The sequence below is a fragment of the Oncorhynchus kisutch genome, linkage group LG6 (genome assembly GCF_002021735.2).
Source record: "Oncorhynchus kisutch isolate 150728-3 linkage group LG6, Okis_V2, whole genome shotgun sequence".
NCBI classification, from domain to species: domain Eukaryota; kingdom Metazoa; phylum Chordata; class Actinopteri; order Salmoniformes; family Salmonidae; genus Oncorhynchus; species Oncorhynchus kisutch.
The window spans coordinates 28,739,111-28,766,381 of NC_034179.2; the positions used below are offsets into that span (position 1 = coordinate 28,739,111).

Here is a 27,271-nt window from a genome sequence, read left to right on the forward strand (position 1 = left end):
ATAGCTCTACCAAGACTCCACACAGACGGAGGATTACTGAAAAAAGCAGGGAAGGAGAGGTGGCGGGAGAATCGCTTATTCCAATAGCATAGGGGGAGAGAACAGAGACGGCACAAGGGAGGGAGGAATTATTGCAAGCACAAGTGAAGCAGCGATCAGGGTAGCAATCCAAGCACATTTACTCGAGAAGGAAAGAGGGTAGAGAGAGAGAGTGAGAAGGTGGTGGGGGGTGTGTGGCATGCTTACGGAGTGTGACATTGATAGAGCAAAGCAGAGAGAGAGAGCGCGCACAGAAAGGATAGGGAGAAACAGGAGTGAGACCTAGAGAGAAATAAGTCATCACAGAGAGAGTGAGCTCAACACACAAACACAAGACGAGGGGGAAGCGAGGAGAGAGAAAGAGCAAAGTGAGTAAGAGAGTGAAAGAAGAGGAACGAGATGATGGAACCCAGAAATAGTTTTACTATATAGCCACTCATCCCTGCTCTCTGCGATAGACCTGACTCCAGGCTGAGGACTCTGCTGGAATTAGCTAGAGGGATGATACAGGACAACAGGTCTGCAGCACCACTGCCTCGGTGTATGCAGTAAGGCAGTTGATTTGTTACTGAGGGAGTGTGTGTGTGCCGGCGGGCTTTTTACAGTTTCTTGTCGTGATTGGGGGAGGAGCCACCGTTTCTCATGACAAGAAAATTCAGTAAGCAATACTGTGCATGCCAGGAGCTTTATTTGCAAATGTGTCTTTACATTCTAGCGTAGTAAATGCAGTAAGGATCCCGGGCAGTGACAGTTGGTCATAGAGTGTGTGTGTGTGTATCTACGGCTCTGCATGGAGGTGAGCAGAGGAAGGGTCAGCTGGGTGCAGTGTGCTGGGTTTGAGAAGGAAGGTTATAGGGAAAGTACTGAACACAATGCAAGGACAAGAGCTTCGCACTGATGGGAGGGAGTGCATATGAGGTACCAGAAGAGCCCTGGGTGTAGGGTGGAGGAAGGAGAAAGAGGGGGTAGGGAAGAGAGAGTGAGGGGGAGAAAAAGGGGGAGGAAGGAGATATAAAGGAGGAGGGAGAGAAGGAGAGAGAGTGAGCGAGATCATGGCTGTCAGATACAGTGAGCTATAGTATAGATCTGAGTGGTGCGGCAGGGGGAGGACGAGCTTCACTGCACAGGAAAGGGGAGAAAGGGAGGGAGGGGGAGAGAGGAGGAGAGGCAGACGGCACCGCTCCTCTGCCAGGAAGGGAAGAGCAGACCGGGACCGGACTGAGGGAGGACACACACGTTCACCCCCACACAGTCACTCCTACAGAGAACCATCGGCCAGGTCAACGAGTAGAGGGCAGGAGAAGCTGGTGTGGGACGGGGGCGGATGCGCCCCCTCTGGCTGGAGCGCTGAGCCTAGGAGGAGGGGAAGGAATCGGGAGAGAGCCCCAGAGCCCCAGTTCCTCTGTAGGTTGAACCTGTCTTTCGATGACCATGGGGGAGTGGACCATTCTGGAGCGGCTGCTAGAGGCTGCTGTCCAGCAACATTCTACCATGATTGGGAGGTAAGACTTTCCTGCCACTCATCACCTCTGTGTGTGTGTGTGTGTGTGTGTGTGTGTGTGTGTGTGTGTGTGTGTGTGCAAAAGTTTTTAATTCTTAATTTTTTCATGTTTGTGTGATGATTGTGTTTTTCTGATTGAAAGTGTGTGTGTGTCTCAGCAGTAGCCTCTACTCTCTGCCTCCCCTTCCCTCCCCTGAAGTGGGTCTAGGGTTTCCAGTATGATGGTGTTGATGTGAGCCATGACCAGCCTTTTAAAGCACTTCATGGCTTGCGACGTGAGTGCTACGGGGGTAGTCATTTAGGCAGGTTACCTTCACATTCTTGGGCTAAGGGACTATGGTGGTCTGCTTGAAACATGTAGGTATTACAGACTCTGTCAGGGAGATGTTGAAAATGTCAGTGAAGACACTTGCCAGTTGGTCCGTGCATGCTCTGAGTGCACGTCCTGGTAATCCGTTTGGCCCCGCGGCCTTGTGAATGTTTAAAGGTCTTGCTCACATCGGCTATGGAAGCGGGATCACACAGTCATCCAGAACAGCTGGTGCTCTCATGCGTGCTTCAGTGTTGCTTGCCTCGAAGTGAGCACAAAAGGTATTTAGCTTGTCTGTTAGGCCATCATTAAGGGACAAGCTAATTGAACATAATAAATAACTGGTATTACAAGGCATTAGGGTTGATTTCAACTATTGGCACTGGTATTGATGGAGGGGCATTGGGGGATCTCTAGTAGAAGAGGAGAGAGAGATATACCGAGACAGAGGACAGAAATGGAAGTGTGGAAGAGAGCGGAGCAGCATAAGTTGGAGGAGGAGTTGAAGGTGGAAAAAATGAATCTGAACTTGGAGACAAGATTGCTTTTTGTGTAATTTCTCTGGTTTTGTGTGTTCTCTAGTTACAGCAGTGTAGTGGCAGAAGGTCATGCATGAACAGATTGGAGTCTAATTAGCAGTGGAGACATGCATTGAGTACAAACATTCTGTAATAGATTATTTTTTAATCTGGGGTGTAAAAAATCTGCTTCATTGTCTCTCGCCTGTGTGATTAGTCAAATTCAAAGTGTGGTTTTCCACCCATTAACCACAATGTGAGTTACTGGTAAACTGCACTCACCATCTGTACAGAATAATCACACACACACACAACATTGCCATTTCCACATGCTTGCTTACCCAGTGAAATATATAGCTGTATGATTTGAAGTACAGTCCAGTAGAGAAGAAATCTAGTGTACTCTCTCTTTCTGTCCTTCCATGTTGAGCTGGGGAGCTTGGCTACTTGTGTTAGCATGGAGGCCAACTGAACTGCTGTGCTCATTAACCTCAACCCCAGGTAGTCCCCTGCCGCTAGGGCAACGCCTGACCTTCTCTCCCATCCGTCTCTCTGTGTGTGTGTGTGTGTAACGTCTATCAGAGTGTGTGGCTAGAAGGCTATATACAGTAGAGGAGAGTGGGGTAAGTCGTCCCAAAGGGTTAATTGAGCCACCCCTTGTTTCTAGGAAACCATACACAAAATCAGTGACCAAATATTTAGGAAGAGGTTGTCATTTCATGGAGTCTGTGAAGGAAGAAGCCATATGTGGAAAGTGGTAAGCAAGTTAGATCCAAAAAACAGATTTTCACAAAGTCAAAAGAATGTATTGTGTTATACCAGGGCCTGAGCTTATGTTGAAAGTGTTTTTAAAAAGTACAAAGTGTTAGAAATGTGTCCCCATGTTTACCCCATCACTATGCTCAATGTACCCATACTTATAAGTTTCATGATGCTTGTATGTAAACCAAAGTAGATAGTTTAAATATTTTATACAGCAGTTGAGATCTCTATAAGTTACAATATGAGGTCCTAAACCTAGCATGAAAATGCATCCTTGTAGATTTGTGGGCTAATATAGTAAAACTAGTTGCTTTAAGGTCAATTGTGCCATCTGTCCAGGGGAAAGTTGAGCAAATGGCTAATCAATATACCCCATACAAATGATTACATTTTGTCCGTTTTATGCATAGTATTTTGAAGACACCTCGCATTCATGTGATTACTCAAGTTCGAATGATGACAAATTCATTCTTCAGTTGGGTTCGCCCCCTTCTAGGCCACAATTGAAGTGTTTTCTTCCCAGGTGAAATGCAAGGCATTGTCACTGGGTTATGAGGTTACACCAGGGCCTGAGCTTATGTTGAAAGTGTTTTTAAAAAGTACAAAGTGTTAGAAATGTGTCCCCATGTTTACCCCATCACTATGCTCAATGTACCCATACTCTAAATTGTGCCAAGAGACCACTTTTTTGCCAAGCTGTTTTCAAAACTGTTATGATTATTTCCAAGGATACACAACACCCTAAAGAATATGCAGATATCTTTGTTAGAAAGAATACAACATTTCCCTTGATGTAATAATGCTGAATGTATTACTATATCATTTCACTTTCAACTTTTCTTCAACAATGTGCGTTATGAAGATACAACTATTTATGTATTACTTAGTTTACTAAACTTCAGTTACATAATCACCTAAATAATCAAATCGGAGGTGATTATTTAACTTGAGTTTACTAAACTGAGCAACACATAAATAGCCTCTTCATAATGCAAATTGTTTAAGAAAAGTTTCAAATTAAATCACGTTGACAGATAGAGGTTTTCACTTTGGACAGTGCTTTTGCACTATGAAGATGTCGCCCTCAACAATGTTCAAGGTGTTAAATGTAGGGTTGTGGTGTGGTATCACCATAGTATTTTCTGTCACGTTATTCAGCATCATATGGTGCATATGGTTTGGGGTCATGCTAGAGTAGATCAAAGTTCAGAAAGATACAAATGAAGTAGACCACACAAACAAAACCAAATAGGTGAGAGGACGGGCTCATGTTAATGGCTGGAGTGGAATCAGTAGAATAGTATCAAATACATTAAACACATGGTTTCCATGTGTTTGATGCCATTCCATTTGCTCTGTTCCAGCCATTATTATGAGCCGTCCTCCCCTCAGCAGCCTCCCCTGGTGTATACATATCTCTCCATGTGTCTGAGTGCCATTCGATTGATCCACGGGATAAGGGATCTGAATTTTCTTCACATCTCCTTTGAGTTGAGCTCAAACCTCTGGCAGCTGGAATCATTGATAGCCTGTCTGGTGCAAAAGACAAATAAACTAATCAGAGAATTAATCAATGAATGAAACAATTCAGAAGCAGAGACAACTCTCTCAATTTGTCTGCAGCGTCTGACAGAGAGCATTATTAATGCAGACATGGACTTCTGTTCTTGTCTTTTATACTTAATCTGAGTGCTGCTGTTGATCATGCATTTTACAGGCCCGACAAGAAAGGCTTTACCCCATATCAAACATACTTCAAGACTAATACTCCTCAAGCTAAATTTTGGTCAATCCTTTTATTAATTGTCATATCTTCCTCTGTAGCATCTATATGTGTGGTGTAAAAGGCATTGTGGTGTTTCCACATTCTATACCAGACGTGAGAAATAGCGAGAGACCAACTCTCTCGCTATCTCTCTCAGAACGATCTTCTTTACCCTAACCAATCAGGCTTCAAGACGGGTCATTCAACTGTGACTACTGTTCTCTGTGTCAAGGAGGCTCTCCGCTCTGCCAAAGCTCACTCTCTCTCCTGTGTTCTCATCCTCCTAGATCTATACGCTGCCTTCGAAACCATGAACCATCAGATCCTCTCCACCATATCAGGGCTGGGTGTCTTATGCTCTGCACACTCTTGGATTGCATCCTACCTAGCAGGCTGCTCCCACCAGGTGACATGGAGAGGATCTGTGTCGGCACTACATACTCTCACGACTGGTGACCCACAGGGCTCGGTTCTAGGCCCTCTCCTGTTCTCTCTATACACCAAGTCACTCGGTTCCGTCATATCCTCACATGGTCTCTCCTATCCTTGCTATGCGGATGACACTCAACTACTTTTCTCCTTCCCCCCTTCTGACACCCAGGTGGCGACACGCATCTCTGCGTGCCTAGCAGATATCGAAGCTTGAATGAGAGCCCACCACCTCAAGCTCAACCTCCACAAGACGGAGCTGCTCTTCCTCCCGGGGAAGGCCTGCCCGTTCAAAGACCTCTCGATCACAGTTGAAAACTGCACGGTGTCCCCCTTCCAGAGGAAAATAACCTTGGTGTAAACCTGGACAACACCCTGTCATTCTCTGCAAACATCAAAGCAGTGACTCACTCCTGCAGGTTCATGCTCTACAACATCTGTAAAGTACAACCCTACCTCACACAGGAAGTGGCGGAGACCCTAATCCAGGCACTTGCCATCTCCTGTCTGGACTACTGAAACTCGCTGTTGGCTCCCCACTTGTGCCATCAAACTCCTGCAACTTATCCAGAACGCTGCAGCCCGCCTGGTGTTCAACCTTCCCAAGTTCACCCATGTCACCCCGCTCCTCTGCACACTCCAATGGCTTCCAGTCGAAGCTTGCATCCACTACAAGACCATGGTACTTGCCTACGGAGCAGCAAGGGGAACTACCCCTCCCTACCTTCAGGCTATGCTCAAACCCTACACCCCAAACTTCCGTTCTGCCACCTCTGGTCTCTTGGGCATCCCACCCCTACCAGAGGGCAGGTCCAGCTCAGCCCAGTCCAAGCTTTTCAGTGTCCTGGAACCCCAATGGTGGAACCAGCTTCCCCCTGAACCTAGGACAGCAGAGTCCCTGCCCATCTTCCGAAAACATCTGAAACCCTACCTCTTCAAAGAGTATCTTAAATAATTCAACCACCCCCCCACATCACCTTCTCACACTGACCCCCCCCCCCCCAAAAAAAAAATACCTTTTGTGAACTAACACTCACTTACACTTTCTTTTAAGTGTCTGCTAAATTACTCAAATGTAAATAAGTGGTAATGTGAATTGTGAAATGGGTGTCCCTATAGTGCACCACAGATATTGGTCTCCTATTTGATGGCTGGGAGTTTGTACCTTTTGTCCCTCGGTAGCCTAGATCGATTCCTCTGGTTGCTCCTGTAGCTTGCTCAATACTGCTGATGTGGACATGAGGGTGTGTTGTAAATGATCCCTTAGTGTTTGGGCCATGTTCAATCTGTTTGGCCAACAGAACTGTCTGGTTAGCCTCTAGGCATTAGCGGTAACTGATATCTCTGTGCTGGTCCATTATGCCTGAACTTAGCTGTAATAGCTATAAGCATCTATGGGACATAGTGTTTAGATATATGCAGTGCATTCGGAAAGTATTCAGACCCCTTTACTTTTCCACATTTTGTTACGTTACACTATTATTAAAACATGGATTAAATAATAAGAAAATCTTCATTAACCGACACACAATTCCACATAATTGTTTTTAATGCAAAAAATAAAAACAGAAATACCTTATTCAGACCCTTTGCTTTGAGACTCGAAATTGAGCTCAGGTGCATCCTGTTTCCATTGATCATCCTTGACACTTGGAGTCCACCTGTGGTAAATTAATTTGGACATCAGGCCTTTATGGTAGAGTGGCCAGACAGAAGCCAATCGTCAGTAAAAGACACGACAGCCCATTTGGAGTTTCCCAAAAGGCACCTAATGGACTCTCAGAACATGAAAAACAAGGTTATCTGGTCTGATGAAACCAAGATTGAACTCTGTGGCCTGAATGCCAAGCATCACGTCTGGAGGTAACCTGGCACCATCCCTACGGTGAAGCATGGTGGTGGCAGCATCATGCTGTGGGAATGTTTTTAAGCCGCATAGACTGGGAGACTAGTCAGGATCAAGGGAAAGATGAACGGCGCAAAGTACAGAGAGATCCTTGATGAAAACCTGTTCCAGAGCGCTCAGGACCTCAGACTGGGGTGAAGGTTCACCTTCAAACAAGACAATGACCCTAAGCACACAGCCAAGACAACGCAGGAGAGGCTTCTGGACAAATCTCTGAATGTCCTTGAGTGGCCCAGCCAGAGCCCGGACTTGAACCCAATCGAACATCTCTGGAGATACCTGAAAATAGCTGTGCAGCAATGCTCCCCATCGAACCTGACAGAGCTTGAGAGGATCTGCAGAGAAGACTGGGAGAAACTTCCCAAATACAGGTGTGCCAGGCTTGTAGCACCATACTCAAGACTTGAGGCTGTAATTGCTGCCAAAAGTGCACCAACAAAGTACTGAGTAAAGTGTCTGAATACTTACGTAAATTTGACATTTCTGCTTTTTTATTTCTAATATAAAAACCTGTTTTGCAGTCATTATGGGGTATTGTGTGTAGATTGATGAAAAAAGAAACAATTTAATCAATTTTACAATAAGGCTGTAACATAACAAAATGTGGAAAAAGTCAAGGGGTCTGAATTATTTCCAAATGCACTGTACATAGTGTATACAGGTTGCCTGGCTATCCAGACTCCTTGTTCCAGCCAAATGATATGCCCACAGATGTTAGTTTCTTCTCCGCAGTGAGTGTGAATCTGAGTACCTCCCCGACCCTTCACCGAATGCGAACACATTCAGGGCCATCTGATTAGTGCAGAAACCGATGGGCTGGGCCAGAGCCAGAACACAAATACAGCAGTAATTGGCTTTGATACTCTGATTGGTTAGAGACGATCCTATGACTTGGTTTTGTACAGTGCCCCACCACAAATTACTTCAATGATGGCAGTCTCAGACGAAAGTACTGTATGTAGCCAACGACGAAGCAGCAGAAGAATTAAGTGTCGTCGGGCTAGCAGGAGTCTTATTTAAACTACTGTAATGTGTTGGTGTAAGGCTGTGAAGTTGTGTTTCATGTGGTCAGACATTCAGAGAAGTTTCTGGTAAACTCATTATACATCAGGGTCCTGTCACCTGTGCAATGTGGGATTAGAAGGTATGTATATGTGAGCGTTCTGGGATAATCCTGTTGACTAGATTATCTCCTGACTTCAAATCAAGTCTCTGCCTTCCTCCTGCAGTTATTGTGGTGTATACTCTGTGTTTGTCCTAACGGTCCTCTATAACCTTTCGCTCACCTCCCCCCCTCTTTCTCTGCTTCCATTTGACACACACATACACCTGTGATCTCTTACAAAGCTGTAATGCGCTTTTTGCAGGAGAGAAATAAGCCTGGGTGTTCTTGTATTAAATCAGATTTAAACACCTTGCAGGTAAAAGTGAAAGGAAGTGTGTTGATGCATCATTTTCACTGCAATGCTGTTGTGGGGACAGTGCCAGAGAGGAGTGGTGCGAAAAGAGGGGATAATGGAGGACAAGTGGATCAGGGAGAGATAAAACAATGGAAATGAGGAGATGGATGAGGAGGAAGGGATAAAGCTGCAGAGGCTGAGGAAAGAGGGGTTTGGAGCATGAATACACAGAGGGAGGAGGAGGAAAGAGGGGTTTGGAGCATGAATACACAGAGGGAGGAGGAGGAAAGAGGGGTTTGGAGCATGAATACACAGAGGGAGGAGGAGGAAAGAGGGGTTTGGAGCATGAATACACAGAGGAAGGAGGAGGAAAGAGGGGTTTGGAGCATGAATACACAGAGGAAGGAGGAGGAAAGAGGGGTTTGGAGCATGAATACACAGAGGGAGGAGGAAAGAGGGGTTTGGAGCATGAATACACAGAGGGAGGAGGAGGAAAGAGGGGTTTGGAGCATGAATACACAGAGGGAGGAGGAGGAAAGAGGGAGAGGGAGGAAAAGAGGGGACGGTTCCATGTGCAGACGATCTGAGTAGGCAGCACAGGTTGTTATCATGATCAGTGGCATACAGTGGTGGAAAAAGTACCCAATTTTCATACTCGAGTAAAAGTAAAGATACCTTAATAGAAAATGATTCAAGTAAATATGAAAGTCACCCAGTAAAATACTAATTGAGTAAAATTCTAAAAGTATTTGGTTTTAAATATACTTAACTAAAAGTAAAAGTATAAATAATTTCACATTACTTTTATTAAGCAACCCAGATGGCACAATTCTTGTTTTTTATTTACGGATAGCCAGAAGCACACTCCAATACTCAAACATAATTTCCAAACAAAGCATGTGTTTAGTGAGTCTGCCAGATCAGAGACAGTAGGGATGACCAGGGATGTTCTCTTGATAAGTGCATGAATTGGACCATTTTCATGTCCTGCTAAGCATTTGAAATGTAACGAGTACTTTTCGGAGTCAGAGAAAGTGTATGGAGTAAAAAAGTACATTATTTTCTTTAGGAATGTAGTGGAGTAGAAGTTGCTTAAATAGCAAAGTAAAGTACAGATACCGAAAACTATACTCCGGGAGGAGAATATGGGATTTGAACTAGCTCAAACACAAATTGAGAGTGGGAGCAAGAGATGGGGGAAAAGACAGAGAGCGAGGGAGAGAGAGCAAGAGAGAGGGAGGGAGGGAGAGAGATGCATCTGCAGTGCGATAGCCATAGTATTGTAATGTAATTCAGCTCTAATCTCTGTGCTTGGTCAGGTCTTCATTCATTATGTTCTGCCACCAGAAATTAGCTATGTCTTATTATGGAGACATGCTCCATATGAGATTAAATGACATTTTCACTCTGGGTGTCCAGTATGTGGCTGAACATTGTGACAGCTCTGTTTGTGCCCTTGGTGTTAGTGCACTGTCCATAATGTATATATTACTGCTAGTTCTGTCTGTATGCATGCCTATTTGTGAGTGCTACTATGTGTTCTTTAGGTGTGTGCGTGATGTGTGATGTGTGTGTTTTCCCAGTGCATCTGGTGTCAGTGCTCAGGGCCGGTGTTGCCCCTTGAGGCTGATGGCAACAGCTGCTGTGTGGATGAATGTGTGTGAGAGCCTCTGGGAGAGCCAGGGCCTGCGTGTCCAGCCAACACACCAGCTACTACATGCGATACCATAGGATCTAACACGAATTATGAACACAGGTTAGGCAGCCTACACAGCTAAACTGAAATATACTGCAGAAGCAATACAGGACAGCTACAGAGCATTTAGAGGCTATACATCAAATGCATTGGATATAATGTCTTCAAAGCTATGCAATATTACCAACACCATTTCAAGTATAATTAAACCATTTTCACACTGCAGATATTGCAACAGACACCGGCTCTACACTCAGTTTACTGGCTGTTTCTTCCTTTCAGCATAACTTTAAGAGCTCTAGTAGCCTGCTCCGATTTGTGATTATAATGTCATCCTGAATCCAAAGATAGCTTTTGAGACTCAAATATCCACTTGGGCTGCAATCAGACATGCTCTTTAGCTGGATGAGCTAATTGAGTCTTCAGTTAGAGACCTGGCTGTGGTGGATCACTAGAGGCTGCAGGGTGGTTCACATCACATACAGCCAAGAACGCCTTCATCACTGGTACATTCATCTGGACTCACAACTGTGTATAAGCACACTGCTTGCTGTGTATGCTCACTGATCAATTGCAATACATATGCAAAGCAGATTTGGAGAAGTTAGACCTTGAAAGTATAGTTGTCATATACTTCAAATCCTGTGGCTTTCAAGAGCTTTGTTTATACCTGGCACTAACCAGTAGTGCAAGGCATTTAAGTAAAAATACTTTAAAGTACTACTTAAGTCGTTTTTGGGTATCAGTACTGTTACGAATCCCTTTTGGCCCGACAGTCTGGGGGGGGAGTGGTAATGAGACCCGTAACAACTCATGCAATTTATAATAGTGACAAAGTAAAAGTGTGAACGAAATAACCACGACAACTGAAATCTACCGTCAAACTCAAGGTTTATTAATAAACACACGGTAATGGAGGGAGCAGGAAAAGGGGCTGAGCTGGACCCAAGGAAAGAAACAATAAGTATTCAAAAACACCCCTAAGCTAGACTAGCCTACTTTAACAACAGCTAACTAACTAAAAATACAGTGGGTGGTCCACCCAGTTCTAACTAATGTATTTAACAAAGTTTACCTACGGGTAGTGTATGCCTATGGGCGACTTGTCTTGGTTCCCCCTTTTCCCACCAGCAAACAAACAAACACCATAACCAAAAACAATACTCACAGGTGAGGACAAAGTGATATGGAGGTGCTCAAACAAAAGATAGCTCAATACATAAAGAGAGTGAAACAGCGAGATCTACAGACATGGCATTTACAGAGAGATTGAGCTCTACGGCAAACAACTGACAGGGTTTTTAAACAAAGGGAAAGGAACGGTGATTGGGTAGGAAACAGGAGGAGGTGTGTCTTCTGATTGATGATTGGTGACTGATTGGGGAGTGATGATTTTCACCTGGGAGGGGAGAAGGAGAGAAAAGAAGCACACACACAGGATACACACACAGGATACTTGTATCCGTAACAGTACTTTTTAAATTTTTGACAACTTTTGCTTTTACTTCACTACATTCCTAAAGAAAATGATGTACTACATACATTTTCCCTGACACTCAAAAGTACTCGTTACATTTTGAATGCTTAGCAGGACAGAAAATGGTCCAATTTGCACACTCATCAAGAGAACATCCCTGGTAATCCCTACTGCCTCTTATCTGGCGGACTCACTATACACAAATGCTTTGTTTTTAAATTATGTCTGACTGTTGGAGTGTGAAGATTGTGACGTCTGGTTTGCTTAATATAAGGAATTTTGAATTATTCATACTTTTTAATCTACTTTTGATACTTAACTATATTTAAAAACAAATACTTTTAGACTTTTACTCATAATGAATATACACAGCAAGCAGCGTTACTATAGAAACAGCCTGTCCAGATTAATGTACCAGTGATGAAGGCGTTCTTGGCCGGTCTCTTCCTGTATGCAAATTATTTGACAGATATTCAATCAGGACAAAGGACGCATGTTAGCACCAGGTATAGGACACACTGTAGGGCACTCTGAGTGCATTTACACAAGCAGCCAAATTCTGATCTTTTTTCCATCGATTGGTATTGTGACCAATCACATAATTTTTTTTCACATCAGATCTTTTTAAGAGCTTATCTGATAGGTCAAAATACCTATTAGTAAAAAGCATATCAGAATTGGGCTGCCTGTGTAAACATAGCCAGTGTGAGATTGACTGATGTAAGACATAATCATTTTTCAGCATGTCTTGCTGTGAGGGAACTGAGGCCGGAGCTTTGATGCCGTAGTACAGTGCTGTGTAGATGTGGGGCCTGGATCCCCATCCTTGATCTTCTGGACCAGTTAAAACAGTTCAATCAATGGCCTTGTGTAAATTATGCCTTTGGCTTGATTGAAGAGGTTTCAAAAAAGCAGGCGAACTTCTAATTAAATCTTTTTGATCATCTGCAGTGGGCATCGGATATTCTGCTGGTGAGGGCCCAAGGGCCTTCTTCCCTTAATTTGCTCTAATGTATGGGCATTTTTCTCTCTGCAGGGTTTAGCAACACTGATGTTTCTAGATGACCTTCTTCCACTGCTTTCTGCTAATGCAGCAATCTACTGCATGCTGATTATCCTGTTCCACAGCAGAATACCACACACACACACACACACACGGAATCCCAAACCATCTCACACCTACACCCAGACAGCCCAACACTTGCATAAACCAACAGTTCAGTACTGCAGTAAAACTCACACTGTGCACCACCATCACATAACCTCAGTAAAGCATTGCAGGAAAAGCAACCCTGTGAATTCTACAGAGTCTAATAGACGGAACGGAAACTTAATAACCTGTGTCTTTCTAAGGAAATACAAAACATGGAAATATCCAACCATATTCAATACAATAATATATTAAACAATATAGATGTAAGCAGCAATGAACGGGGTCCACAGGATGACAGAAAGGACACAAGATCAGTTGGATAACAAAGCAAGCACTCTATCATGTAGGAACTACCTTCCTTTATGTGCAATCAGTGAAAGTATTACTATGGTTTTCTCTCAATACCACAAGGATGACACAAGTGAAGTATAGTGCTGTATGGTGGTTTTGAATGTAGCAGGTAATAAATTTTAAAGTCAGTACTTAATTTATTGAGTTTATATATCAAATCTGGGGTCAATTTGACTAATGGTTTATGCTTCAGATTTGTGAAATATTTTCAATGTTATTTCCGTGATATGTCCCATTGTTAATCTGCATAATTTAAATCTCACATTCATTTCGATGAGACAAAGTCCACTCGATCAATAGTTATTGCACTAGTATCTAGTATTTTACTATTTTCTACATTGTACAATAACAGTGAAGACATCAACACTATGAAATAACATATATGGGATCCTGTGGTAACCAAAGAAGTGTTAAACAAATCCCAATATATTTTAGATTTTAGATTCTTCAAAGTAGCCACCCTTTGCCTTGATGACAGCTTTGCCCACTCTTGGCATTCTCTCAACCAGCTTCATGAAGTAGTCACCTGGAATACATGTCAATTAACAGGTGTGCCTTGTTAAAAGTTCATTTGTGGAATTTCTTTCCTTCTTAATGTGTTTGATCCAATCAGTTGTGTTGTGACAAGGTAGGGGTGGTATACAGAAGATGGCCTTATTTGGTAAAAGTCCAAGTCCATATTATGGCAAGAAAACCTCAAATAAACAAAAAGAAACGACAGTCTATCATTACTTTAAGACATGAAGGTCAGTCAATACGAAACATTTCAAGAACTTTGAAGTGAGGTCGCAAAAACCATCAAGCGCTATAATGAAACTGGCTCTCATGAGGACCGCCACAGGAAAGGAAGACCCAGAGTTACCTCTGCTGCAGAGGATAAGTTCATTAGAGTTTCCAGCCTCAGAAATTGCTGCCCAAATAAATGCTTCACAGAGTTCAAGTAACATACACATCTCAACATCAACTGTTCAGAGGAGACTGTGTGAATCAGGTCTTCATGGTCGAATTATAGCAAAGAAACCACTACTAAAGGACACCAATAAGAAGAAGAGACTTGCCATTCTGCAACTATATGCCATCCCACCTGGTTTGTGCTTAGTGGGACTATCATTTGTATTTCAACAAGACAAAGACCCAACACCCCTCCAGGCTATATAAGGGTTATTTGACCAAGAAGGAGAGTGATGGAGTGCTACATCAGATGACCTGGCATCCACAATCACCCGACCTCAACCCAATTGAGATGGTTTTGGATGAGTTGGACCGAAGGAGAAGCAGCCAACAAGTGCTCAGCATATGTGGGAACTTCTTCAAGACTGTTGGAAAAGCATTCCAGGTGAAGCTGGTTGAGAGAGTGTGCAAATCTGTCATCAATGAAAAGGGTGGCTACTTTGAAGAATATAAAATATAAAATATATTTTGATTTGTTTAGCATCTGTTTGGTTTCCACATGATTCCATATGTGTTATTTCATAGTTTTGATGTCTTCACTATTATTCTACAATGTAGAAAATAGTAAAAATAAAGAAAAACCCTTGAACGAGTAGGTGTGTCCAAACCTTTGACTGGTACTGTACATAAAATTTGCATTCCATATTTCATGGCTTCATGTCCATAGGTTATTTTAGCCTGGGTTTGATGTGGTGCCATCTAGTGGTGTAGCGGGGCCATCCTTGAATTCAGCAACTAAACATTATCAAATCCATTAGAGGCTAATTCATTGAGTCTATATACTGTACCACATCTGGAGTCAATTTGACTTATGGTTCATGAGAAGAAGATTTAATGAGCATGTTTAGCATTAGCATATGTGCTAACATTCATCTATAGTGCAGCCATATTTGAATGCAGCAACTATTTATATATGGTTCATGGCAAGATTTTTTAAGTATTCTTAGCATATTTTAGCATATTAGTGTATGTGCTAATACACATCAACTAGTATAATATGGACATCTTTGAATGGATCAACTTTCATTTCTCAAACTCTTCAGTGACTATTGTGATGAGTGCAAAGACCACATTTGTAGTGAATCTGACTTTAAGTCCATGAGAAGAAGATTTTTTATGATTATTTTAAGCATTAGCGTTGCATAGTCCAAAAGGTTCATTGTTCATGGTGTCCTTATTTTTTTTGAGATATCAATGCCAACCCTGACATGGTTTGTCACAGTAATGTCTCTGATGACTTCAAAAAGGTGAATGTTGTCAATGAAAATTAAAAGAATAAGAATTCAGACAATAACAATAACTTTGCTGTGAACCCCTATTGAGGCCTAATGAACACATGTGTCATGTTGATTATAGGTAGGTTAGGAGATAGAAACCATTCAGTCCTATTCAGTGGGAGTTTGAACAGACAGCTTGAGTAGTGTAATGTAGGTGTGGATGCGCATGGCTGGGCACGGCCCGCTTCACTGATGCAGCACACAGCAGGTGTTTGAACGATCATGACAATCACTCATAGTGATAGCAGGATAGCAGGACCTGGACCAGACTGCACCAAGGGAACTGCTGCAAAACAAACTCACTCAGAGCATCTCTGTGACAACTTGACAGTGCAGAGACTCTTTCACACACAGACTCTACTTGTGATGCTTGTATGTAAACCAATGTATATCATTTTAAGATTGTTCTATACATCAGTTGGGGTCTTTCTTAGCTTCTATACAAGGTCCTAAACCTAGTGCATCCTTGTAGCTGTGTGGGCTAATATAGTCAAAATGTTTGCCATGGGGTAAGTGGAGCCAATAGTTGAGCCAATGCCAAGTTCAGCAAATGTAAGTGTTTTCTTCCCAGGTGTAATGCAAGGCATTATTGCTGGGATATGAGGTAACAACAAGCCCTGGCTTATGTTAAAGGTGTAAAAAAAAGTACAGTGTTTGCTAGGTGTTAAGCATGTGTTAAAATCTGCTTTAAATTATTAAATAACAAAAAACCTGTTGTGATTGTGTTGAATTGTGTTTGGGAAATAACAATAGACATGGTAATATTTCAGTCATTACAGAAATTTGTAGGCGGCATAACTTACCCGGTTCTGTGGCTTAACTTACCCCATAGGTTGTTCCAAGAGACTACTTTTTTGGACAAGCTATGTTTTCAAAACTGTAATGTTCTATGAATTCAGATTATTTCTATAGATACTCAACATCCTGAAATATGATGTCTTTGTTAGAAATAATACTATATTTCCCTTGACGGAGTGAAGCTGAATGTAAAAATGGATCAACTTACCCCACTATCCCCTACAGAAGCTTGTCTTGTTCTGTTATACATTCAATACATTGGCAGGACAATAATCTGCCACAGCTCTATATATTCTCACATTTCAAAGCCCAGAGATACAGTAGGTATAATAAGGGTCTTTGCCATTGGCTTTTTGGAACAGGACACCAATTGCTTCTCATCTAGCAGTGTCTGTTAAATGTCTTGCTGAAAAGAAACATCAATACCCCTCACTTCATACAGACTAACCTCCATGTCCACTCAAACCATCAACCATCTAGATTTGATTTGTGGTATTTGTATTTGGAATCTGTCGCTGTTAACCCTTAATATGAAGCCTGAATAGCTGTAACTGCCAGTGAAGCAAGCCATCATTAGGCTGAAAAAACCCATCAGAGAGATGGCAAAAACATGAGGTATGGCCAAATCAACTATTTGGTACATTCTTAAAAAGAAAGAAAGCACTGGTGAGCTCAGGAACACCAAAAAGCCCGGAAGACCACGGAAAACAACTGTAGTGGATGACAGAAGAATTCTTTCCCTGGTGAAGAAAAACCCCTTCACAACTGTTGACCAGATCAATAACACCCTCCAGGAGGTAGGCATATCTGTGTCAAAGTCAACAATCAAGAGAAGACTTCACCAGAGTAAATATAGAGGGTTTACCACAAGATGTAAACCATTGGTAAGCCTCAAAAACAGGAAGACCAGATTAGAGTTTTTTTTTTAAGTCTAAAAAACACCTGTACATTTCTGGAACAACATCCTATGGACAGATGAGACAAAGATCAACTTGTTCCAGAATGATGGGAAGAGAAAGAGAAAGGAAGGAACTGCTCATGATCCGAAGAATACCACCTCATCTGTGGTGGTGTGGCAGATAGCCTAGTGGTTAGAGTTTTGGGCTAGTAACCGAAAGGTTGCTGGATCGAATCCCCGACCCTGACAAGGTAAAAATCTGGCAGTTCCCCGGTAGGCCGTAATTGTAAACAAAAATGTGTTTTTAACTGACTTGCCTAGTTTAATAAAGGTTCAATTTAAAAACAAATCTGTGAAGAACGGTACAGGTAGTGTTATAGCGTGGGCATGTATGGCTGCCAATGTAACTGGATGAATTCTGAAGTGTTTAGGGCTATATTATCTGCTCTGATTCAGCCAAATGCTTCAAAATTCATTTGATGACGCTTCACAGTGCAGATGGACAATGATCCAAAGCGTACTGCAAAAGCAACCCAATACTTTTTTAAGGCAGAGAAGTGGAATGTTCTGCAATGGCCAAGTCAGTCACCTGACATGAATCCAATTGAGCATGCATTTCACTTGCTGAAGGCAAAATTGAAGGCAAAACGCCCGAAGAACAAGCAGGAACTGAAGACAGCTGCAGTAAAGGCCTGGCAGAGCATCACCAGGGAAGAAACCCGACATCTGGTGATGTTTATGGGTTCCAGACTTCAGGCAGTCATTGACTGCAAAGGATTTGCAACCAAGTATCAAAACTCACAATTGAATTTATGAATGTGTTAGTTTGTCCAATTACTTTTGAGCCCCTAAAATAGTGTGTGTGTGTGTGTGTGTGTGTGTGTGTGTGTGTGTGTGTGTGTGTGTGTGTGTGTGTGTGTGTGTGTGTGTGTGTGTGTGTGTGTGTGTGTGTGTGTGTGTGTGTGTGTGTGTGTGTGTAAATAAATATTTATTATTAAAAAACGTTTTTAAAAAGAATAGAAAACAAAGTGATAACTGGCTCAGGCCACAGTGTACTGTGCATTAGTTTGGTCCGCTAGAAAGTTAATTGTTCCATTTAAAATCTTCAGGACCTGACTGTACATGAGAAAACGAGTGTGTTTGTTTGCTTGTGTTATTCTCTACATTCACGTGGGTATTGTAAGAGCAGGAGTGTGTAACAGTGTACTTGGCATGCATTTCCCATCTGAAACACCAAATGCGTAAAGATCTCTTCCATTTTATTTTCAAACACAATGAAAGGTAGTGTAGCGTACACACTCACAGCTGCTCCAAACGGCCAGACGCACATGCCATCTTGCACAAAAAAGGGATATACATGGATTACACACACACACACACACACACACACACACACACACACACACACACACACACACACACACACACACACACACACACACACACACACACACACACACACACACACACACACACACACACACACATCCAAGTACACACACATGCACATACATACGCAAACACACAAATACACACACAAACACGCTTACGCAAACACACAAACACACACACGCACAAGGCCCAGGTGGTGTGAGAACAGTCCTGCAGCAGCATGCTGCTCTATTTAATCTGTACCACAGTAACACATGTTCTACCCTGTGTGCCTCTGCTGCCCTGCTAGGAATTTGTTCCATCACTATTTCCCTCCACTTCAGCAGATGTTTTCTTTAATGAATCCATCGCGAAGGTACCCTCCGTGTTATTGGTCAACGTGCAATTACTGGAAAACAAACTGGATGATCTACGATTAAGACTATCCTACCAACGGGACATTAAAACTCTAATATCTTATTTCACTGAGACGTGGCTGAAAGACGACACAGATCATACAGAGCTGGCTGGCTTCTCTATGCATTGGCAGGACAGAGCAGCTACGTCTGATAAGACGAGGGGTGGGGTGTATGTCTATTTGTCAATAACTGCTGGTGCGCGATAAGAAGTCTCTATGTATTGCTTGCCAGAGGTAGAATACCTCATGATAAGCTATAGACCACGCTATGTACCAAGAGAGTTCTCATCTATATTATTCGTAGCCGTCTATTTGCCACCACAAACCGATGCTGGCACTAAGACCTCACTCAACGAGCTGTATAAGGCCATAAGCAAACAAGAAATGCTCATCCAGAAGCGGCACTCCTAGTGGCTGGGGACTTTAATGTAAGCAAACTTAAATCAGTTTTCCCTCATTTCTACCAGCATGTCAACCATGTGCAACAAGAGAAAAATGTTTATAGTCCACCTTTACTCCACATACAGAGACGCATACAAAGCTCTTGCTCGCCCTCCATTCGGCAAATCTAACCATAATTCTATCCTACTGATTCCTGCTTACAAGCAAAAACTGAAGCGGGAAATACCAGTGACTCGCTCAATACGGGAGTGGTCAGATGACGTGGATGTTACGCTACAGGACTGTTTTTCTTGCACAGGCTGGAACATGTTCCGGGATTCATCCAATGGCATTGAGGAGTATACCACCTCAGTCACCTGCTTAATCAATAGCTGCATTAACGAAGTCATCGCCACAGTGTCCGTACATTTCCCAACAAGAAGCCATGGATTACAGGCAACATCCGCACTGAGCTAAAGGCTAGAGCTGCCACTTTGAAGAATTGGGACACTGATCCGAACGTTTATAAGAAATCCCGCTGTGCCCTCAGACGAACCATCAAACAGGCAAAGTGTCAATATAGGACTAGGATTGAATCCTACTACACTGGCTCTGACACTCGTAGGATGTGGCAGGGCTTGAAAAATATTACGGACAACAAAGGGAAACTCAGTGACGAGCTAAAATCTACCAGACAAGCTAAATGCCTTTTATGCTCGCTTTGAGGCAAGCAACACTGAAGCATGCATGAGAGCACCTGCTGTTCCGGACGACTGTGTGATCACGCTCTCGGTAGCTCTCGGTAGCTGATGTGAGCAAGGCCTTTAAACAGGCCAACATTCACAAGGCCGCAGGGCCAGATGGATTAACAGGACGTGTACTCATGCGCGGACCAACTGGCAAGTGTCTTCACTGACATTTTCAACCTCTCCCTGACCGAATCTGTAATACCAACATGTTTCAAGCAGACCACCATAGTCCCTGTGCCCTAGAAAGCGAAGGTAACCTGCCTAAATGATTACCGCCCCATAGCACTCACGTCGGTAGCCATGAAGTGCTTTGAAAGGCTGGTCATGGCACACATCAACTCCATCATGCCGGAAACCCTACACCCACTCCAATTCACATACCGCCCCAATAGATCCACAGATGACGCAATCTCAATCGCGTTCCACACTGCCCTTTCCCAGTTGGACAAAAGGAACACCTATGTGCCCAAAAAGCTCATCTCTAAGCTAAGGACCCTGGAAGTAAACATCTCCCTCTTCAACTGTATCCTGGACTTCCTGACATGCCACCCCCAGGTGGTCAGGGTAGGCAACAACACATCTGCCACGCTGCTCCTCAACACTTGGGCCCCTCAGGGGTGCGTGCTCAGTCCCCTCCTGTACTCCCTGTTCACCCACGAATGCATGGCCAAGCATGACTCCAACACCATCATTAAGTTTGCTGACGACATAACAGTGGTAGGCCTGATCACCGACAATGATGAGACAGCCTATAGGGAAGAGGTCATAGACCTCCGAACAGTCACACATTAACATTGACGGGGATGAAGTGGAGCGGGTCGAGGGTTTCAAGTTCCTTGGAGTCCACATGACCAACGAACTATCATGGTCCAAATACACCAAGCAGTTGTGAAGAGGGCACGAGAACACATTTTCTCCCCAAGAGACTGAAAAGATTTGGCATGGGTACCCAGATCCTAAAAAGTTCTACAGCTGCTACAGCGCGAACAAAAAGGAGGTATTTGGACATAAATTATGGACATTATCAAACAAAACAAACATTTATTGTGGAACTGGGATTTCTGGGAGTGCATTCTGATGAAGATCATCAAGGGTAAGTGAATATTTATAATGCTATTTCTGACTTCTGTTGACTACACACCTATTTGGGTTGTTTTGGTTTCTGAGCGCCTTACTCAGATTATTGCATCGTGGCTTTTTCGGTAAAGCATTTTTTAAAATCTGACACAGCGGTTGCATTAAGGAGAAGTGTATCTATAATTCCGTGCATAATAGTTGTATCTTTTATCAATGTTTATTATGAGTATTTCTGTAAATTGATGTGGCTCTCTGCAAAATCACTGGATGTTTTGGAACTACTGAACGCCAAAGTAAACTGAGATTTTTTAAATATAAATATGAACTTTATCGAACAAAACATACATGTATTGTGTAACATGAAGTCCTATGAGTGTCATCTGATGAAGATCATCAAAGGTTAGTGATTAATTTATCTCTATTTCTGCTTTTTGTGACTCCTCTCTTTGGCTGGAAAAATGGCTGTGTTTTTCTGTGACTTGGCTCGGACCTAACATAATCGTTTGGTTTGCTTTCACCGTAAAGCCTTTTTGAAATCGAACACTGTGGTGGGATTAACAAGAAGTGTATCTTTTAAAATGGTGTAAAATACTTGTATGTTTGAGGAATTTTAATTATGGGATATCTGTTGTTTTGAACTTGGCGCCCTGCACTCTCACTGGCTGTTGTCATATCGATCCCGTTAGCGGGATCTCAGCCCAAAGAGGTTTTTAACAGCTTCTACCCCCAAGCCATAAGACTGCTGAACAAATAATCAAATGGCCACCCAGACTATTTACATTGACCCCGCACCCCTTTGTTTTTACACTGCTGCTACTCTCTGTTTATTATCTATGCATAGTCACTTTACAAATGACATCGACTAACCTGTACCCCCACACATTGACGCGGTACCGGTACCCCCTGTACAGAGCCTCGTTATTGTTATGCCATTTGCTTGTTACTTTTTTATTTGATTACATTTGATTTACTTTAGTTTATTTAGTAAATATTTTCTTAACTCTATTTCTTTGTTAATTGTTAATTAATGGCTTCTAAGCAAGCATTTAAGGGTAAGGCTTAAGGGTGTGACAAATAACATTTTATTTTATTTGATCTTTCTCATTTTAAGTCTCTGTCTCTTACCTTTATCTAGGTTTATTTCACTTCTCTCCCCCCCCACACACAATTCTTGTTTCTCTTACTCCCTCGACCCTCATGTTCCTTTCATCTCTTGCTCTCTCCTCTCTCTCTGAGAGAGGAGGTTCAAAAGGTGGTTGCTGTGGTAACCGGCTATGAAGAGTGGGTGTGGGGCTAATTTTAAAGACACATCAGGGTCTCCTTTGACACTTTGCTATTAAAAAACTAGAAGAGAGAGGGAGAGAACAGGAGATATGGAGGGGGAGGGAGGGACAGAGAGAGGGGGGGGGTGGAAATGACAGCACGTGTTCAGCAGTGCGACAGACTTTAATTGAACAGCCACTGGTAGCTGCCTATGGCACGTAAATGGAGGCTATCTAAGCTGCTTAGCTACAGTGGAAATGGAGGTCTGCATCTTCTGAGGAACTCTACAGGCTAGTGGTCCAAATAAAGTGCACACACTCAATCAATGTCCCATTGAACACTTCCCCAATATTGTGTGCTAAATAATGAATACACAGAAAGGGGGGGAGTAAGAGCAGGAGAGACGGGGCATTGCTCCAGGGCAGCACTAGCAGTGGATTTTAAACATAGCTGATTTGGTTTAATTTGGTTTACATATCCACTGATGCCAGTGGAGCATATTGTAGTACATAAGGAAGCATAGATAAAGTACAATAGCCTACAATATAATGCCATTTAGATCTTGTGTGTCTGTGTGTGGATGTAGTAGTTCTGGGTAGATTGAGGAGGTGTGGGATTAGGCTCTCAACTCATGTCTCGAAAGGCAGAACTGTGAGGGAGAGAGCTCATGTCTTATCTGTCTAATGTTGAAAAATGAATGGAAATGCTGGCTAGATGGGAGACAGGTGGGGTTACACTCAGCCAGCAACATAATGGATATTCATGCAGGGACCCACATGTTCATTATTCACAGTAATGACTGAGACTCTCCTTCTCTCCATCCTCTCCTTCCTTCCTTCCTCCTTTGTGTCTTAAATCTCAGCAACACACACAAACACATGCATACATGCACACACACACACACACGCACACATGCAAACAGACACAAACACACACACATTTTAATGTGTAAGTCTGAATAGTTTTTCTGTGAGTGTGTTGTTCTCATTCAGCTAAGGAGTGTTGATGAGTGTGAAATGCCCTCTATTCGTGTGATATCCCCTCATCTTGCATACCCACTGGGCACACACTGGTTGAAATGGAATCAACGTGGAAAATTGGATTAGAAAAAAGTAATCAACCAGTAATGTTTTAATCTAATTTCAAACAGCGTTGTAAACATTGAAATTAGAGTAAAACTTCAATGTAAATACATTGACTTAATCTAACTATTAGGTTGTTACAGCAATCTCATTTCAATATAATCATCAGAACTATGTATATGTTGATATTACATAGAAAATTCCACATAAAATGTAAAAAATATTGTTCATACTATATTATATATGCAGTATATTATTAGGTGGTTGAAATTATGTATGTTGAATTTTAGATTTGATTATAAATATTTTTTTACCTTGTTCAAATGTTGATAGTAAAATGGTATATTTAAATCAACATTGTTTCAACGTCATGCTATCAACGCAAACAAAGAGGTATATTTAAATTAAATGTGAAGGCACAATCCAACTATTTCTGCCTGAACAGTGACTCCTACTGGTATATCAGGGGTAATGCACTTCAGTGAGACCATCCAGATGCTTACCTCTATATACCCTGCTTAACTTTGGAAACAACTGTGCTCATTTTAGCAGAGCTATCAACACATTTGAGATTCCATACTGATGACTTAAAAAAAAAATGTATTGTACTGTCTGTATGTATTGTCCACATTGATTCCACGTCACAATATGTTGACAAATTATGTTGAAACAGAGTTGATTCAATCAGTGTGCACAGTCTGTAGTGTGTTCACGTGAGCATGCTATTTAGAGCGCAACAACTCCACCCCTCCGTACACACTGCAGCAGCTGAGGGATTCGTCCACACGCACACACACACACACACACACACACACACATACACACACACATTACTACACACATCTGATGAAACTTGTCCTTGGTGTGAGAGCTACTTTTGTCTCTATTGATTTGCTATGGTTGAGCTGAGGTACATAAGCACAGCCTTTATTGGTTTAAGACAAATGATGTCACACATAATAAAAGTCAAATCCAACATGCAAACACAATGCCGAGGCACTTTTACTGAATTATAATAGACCAGTAACATCATACAGTATACTGTACTGTATGATGTATCACAGTATCACAGTACTTACAATGATTCTTTGTTCTGCTCTGTGACAAATTTCTTACAGGGAAATTTTACACTCCTGATAACACAACTGAAATTCTGTATTTTTCTTCTTCCCCCCTTCCTTCTCCCCTCTTTCTTTCTCTCCAGGATCCTGCTGACTGTAGTTGTGATCTTCCGTATTTTGATAGTAGGTATAGTGGGTGAAAAGGTCTATGAGGACGAGCAGATAATGTTCATCTGCAACACTATGCAGCCGGGCTGCAACCAGGCCTGCTACGACAAGGCCTTCCCTATATCCCACATCCGCTTCTGGGTCTTCCAGATCATCTTGGTGTGTACGCCCAGCCTATGCTTCATCACCTACTCCGTACACCAGTCCGCCAAGCAGCGTGACCGCAGTTACTCCATCCTGCACCCCTACATAGACCACGGTCACGCAAGTCACCACAGTCGTGGAGGCGATCACCATGCCCGCAAGCTGCGCAACATCAATGGCATCCTGGTGCAGAACCCCGACAGCGGCAAGGAGGAGCAGGACCTGGAGGTCAAGGAGATCCCCAATGTGTCCCGGGGGCTCACGCAGGCCAAGAGCGCCAAGGTTCGGCGGCAGGAGGGCATCTCCCGCTTCTACGTCATCCAGGTGGTGTTCCGTAACGTGCTGGAGATCGGCTTCCTGGCTGGCCAGTACTTCCTGTATGGCTTCAACGTGCCAGGGATGTTTGAGTGTGACCGCTACCCCTGTGTGAAGGAGGTGGAGTGCTATGTGTCACGCCCTACAGAGAAGACGGTGTTCCTGATTTTCATGTTTGCAGTGAGCGGTATCTGTGTGCTGCTCAACCTGGCCGAGCTCAACCACCTGGGCTGGAGGAAGATCAAGACGGCCGTCAGGGGTGTTCAGGCCCGCAGGAAGTCCATCTGTGAGGTGCGTAAGAAGGACGTGCCGCATGTGTCCCAGGCCCCCAACCTGGGCAGAACTCAGTCCAGTGAGTCAGCCTATGTCTGACAGAGGTTCCTCCACATGGGGGGACGTGGACTTCTAGACCAAGCAATCTTTTTCTGGGGAGGACAAACACTTAGCCCAGCTCCCCCCACCCTAAGGGGCACTAACTCTATGTACACTGCAACATTATTCAGGAGCGCAGAGGGACCTCACGTGGACATATTGGAGGATTATTGGAGAGAAGAGCTTTTTGGACTCAAGAGAGAGAGAGAGAAAGTACGTCAAGGGCAGTTTTGTTGCTGTTACTAAAGTTAGATTTTAACTGTAGGGGGAGTTGTGCTCTGAGTCCTAGGTGACACTAGGTGCCTTCCAAGAGAACACACTGGAAAAAGAGGACATAGGACTAATTACTGTAATAATATGAAATAAGGACAGTTAAATAAGAAATAAGTCTCACCTAAAAAGTGCTATCCTTTGCTTTTGCAACATAGTCCCTTAGTTTCTTTATGTATGTGTGCATATGCAAGAAGGTATGCCTGCACGTGTGTGTGCGACAGATAAAGCAGTGTGTATGCCTTTGTTCTGCAGAGTCAGAGCAGGGATGATGGGCGAAGTTGAGTTGCTGAGGGAATGAAAATAACTTTCTTTCAGTTATTTTCCTTCCCTGCGGCAGCTCCAATGTAAGGAGGAGCCAAGCAGAGGTGATGCACCTTTAAAAAAAACATCAAAAATCAACACTAAAACTATACCTCAGCACAAACTGGAAACCTCCTCTCCCCATCTCCACTCCCCCAAGTAGCACCCCCTCCTCTCCCCGTCCCCACTCCCCCAGTAGCACCCCCTCCCTCCCTCCTCTCCCCCACTAGCACTCCCTCCTCTACCAACTCCCCAACTAGCATTCCCTCCCTCCACTCCCCCACTAGCACCCCCTCCGCCCTCCGCTCCCCCACTAGCACCCCCTCCGCCCTCCGCTCCCCCACTAGCACCCACTCCACCTCTGCTCCCCCACTAGCACCCCCTCCTTCGCCCACTCCCCCACTAGCACCCCCTCCTCCTCCCACTCCCCCAGTAGCACCCCCCTCCGCCCTCCGCTCCCCCACTAGCACCCCCTCCTTCGCCCACTCCCCCACTAGCACCCCCTCCTCTCTTACTGTATTATGCATTCTTAAAGAACTGACTACAGTATGAAGCACTAAAGGAATTAATGGAATTCCAACAAGCCTTTCTTTTTTCCATTACACAGGAAACAGAAGTATTTACTCACAGAACATTTTAACGTGTAACCCACAAGTTGTTTTCTTTACTACCAAATTTGGTGCCATATTTGCAAGTTACTGTAAATAGTTTAATGTAATAATAATTGCATAAAGTCTGCTTTTTCAGCTATGAGGTGGGCGGGGGCATGGCGTGCGTCAGGTTGGGTGCTGGGATTTGGGTGGCGCTGGAGATTAATCATAGATTGACAGCTTTAAAAATATATCAAACTAATGTTCTCTTTGTTAAGATTTTGTTCTCTAATGGAAACTGTATGTTTTTTTCTCCTATGGACTTTGAAAAAAGCATGTTACTGAAGCATTCATAGAATGGATAGATTGTGACATGACATGCAATTTAAAAAAGAGACTGTTTCATTTATTTGCATCCTGCTACTGTGACATGTAATAATCAGCATGCGTTAAGATGAAAAATGATGTATCAGATA

General features: G+C 43.2%; 1 protein-coding gene across 1 annotated transcript; it reads left to right on the forward strand.

The window, feature by feature from the left end:
* Positions 1-27,271, forward strand: LOC109892103 (gap junction delta-2 protein-like). The gene is made up of 2 exons (XM_020484521.2): positions 1-1,541; positions 24,777-27,271. Exons 1-2 carry the CDS (start codon positions 1,465-1,467, stop codon positions 25,630-25,632), a joined length of 933 nt encoding a protein of 310 aa, XP_020340110.1. The 5' UTR covers positions 1-1,464; the 3' UTR covers positions 25,633-27,271.

Bases quoted from the DNA above. Each gene is read 5' to 3' on its own strand.
- LOC109892103 (XM_020484521.2), top strand. From the start codon at position 1,465: ATGACCATGGGGGAGTGGACCATTCTGGAGCGGCTGCTAGAGGCTGCT. The intron at 1,542-24,776 runs GTAAGACTTTCC...CTTTCTCTCCAG, and splicing joins CATTCTACCATGATTGGGAG to GATCCTGCTGACTGTAGTTG.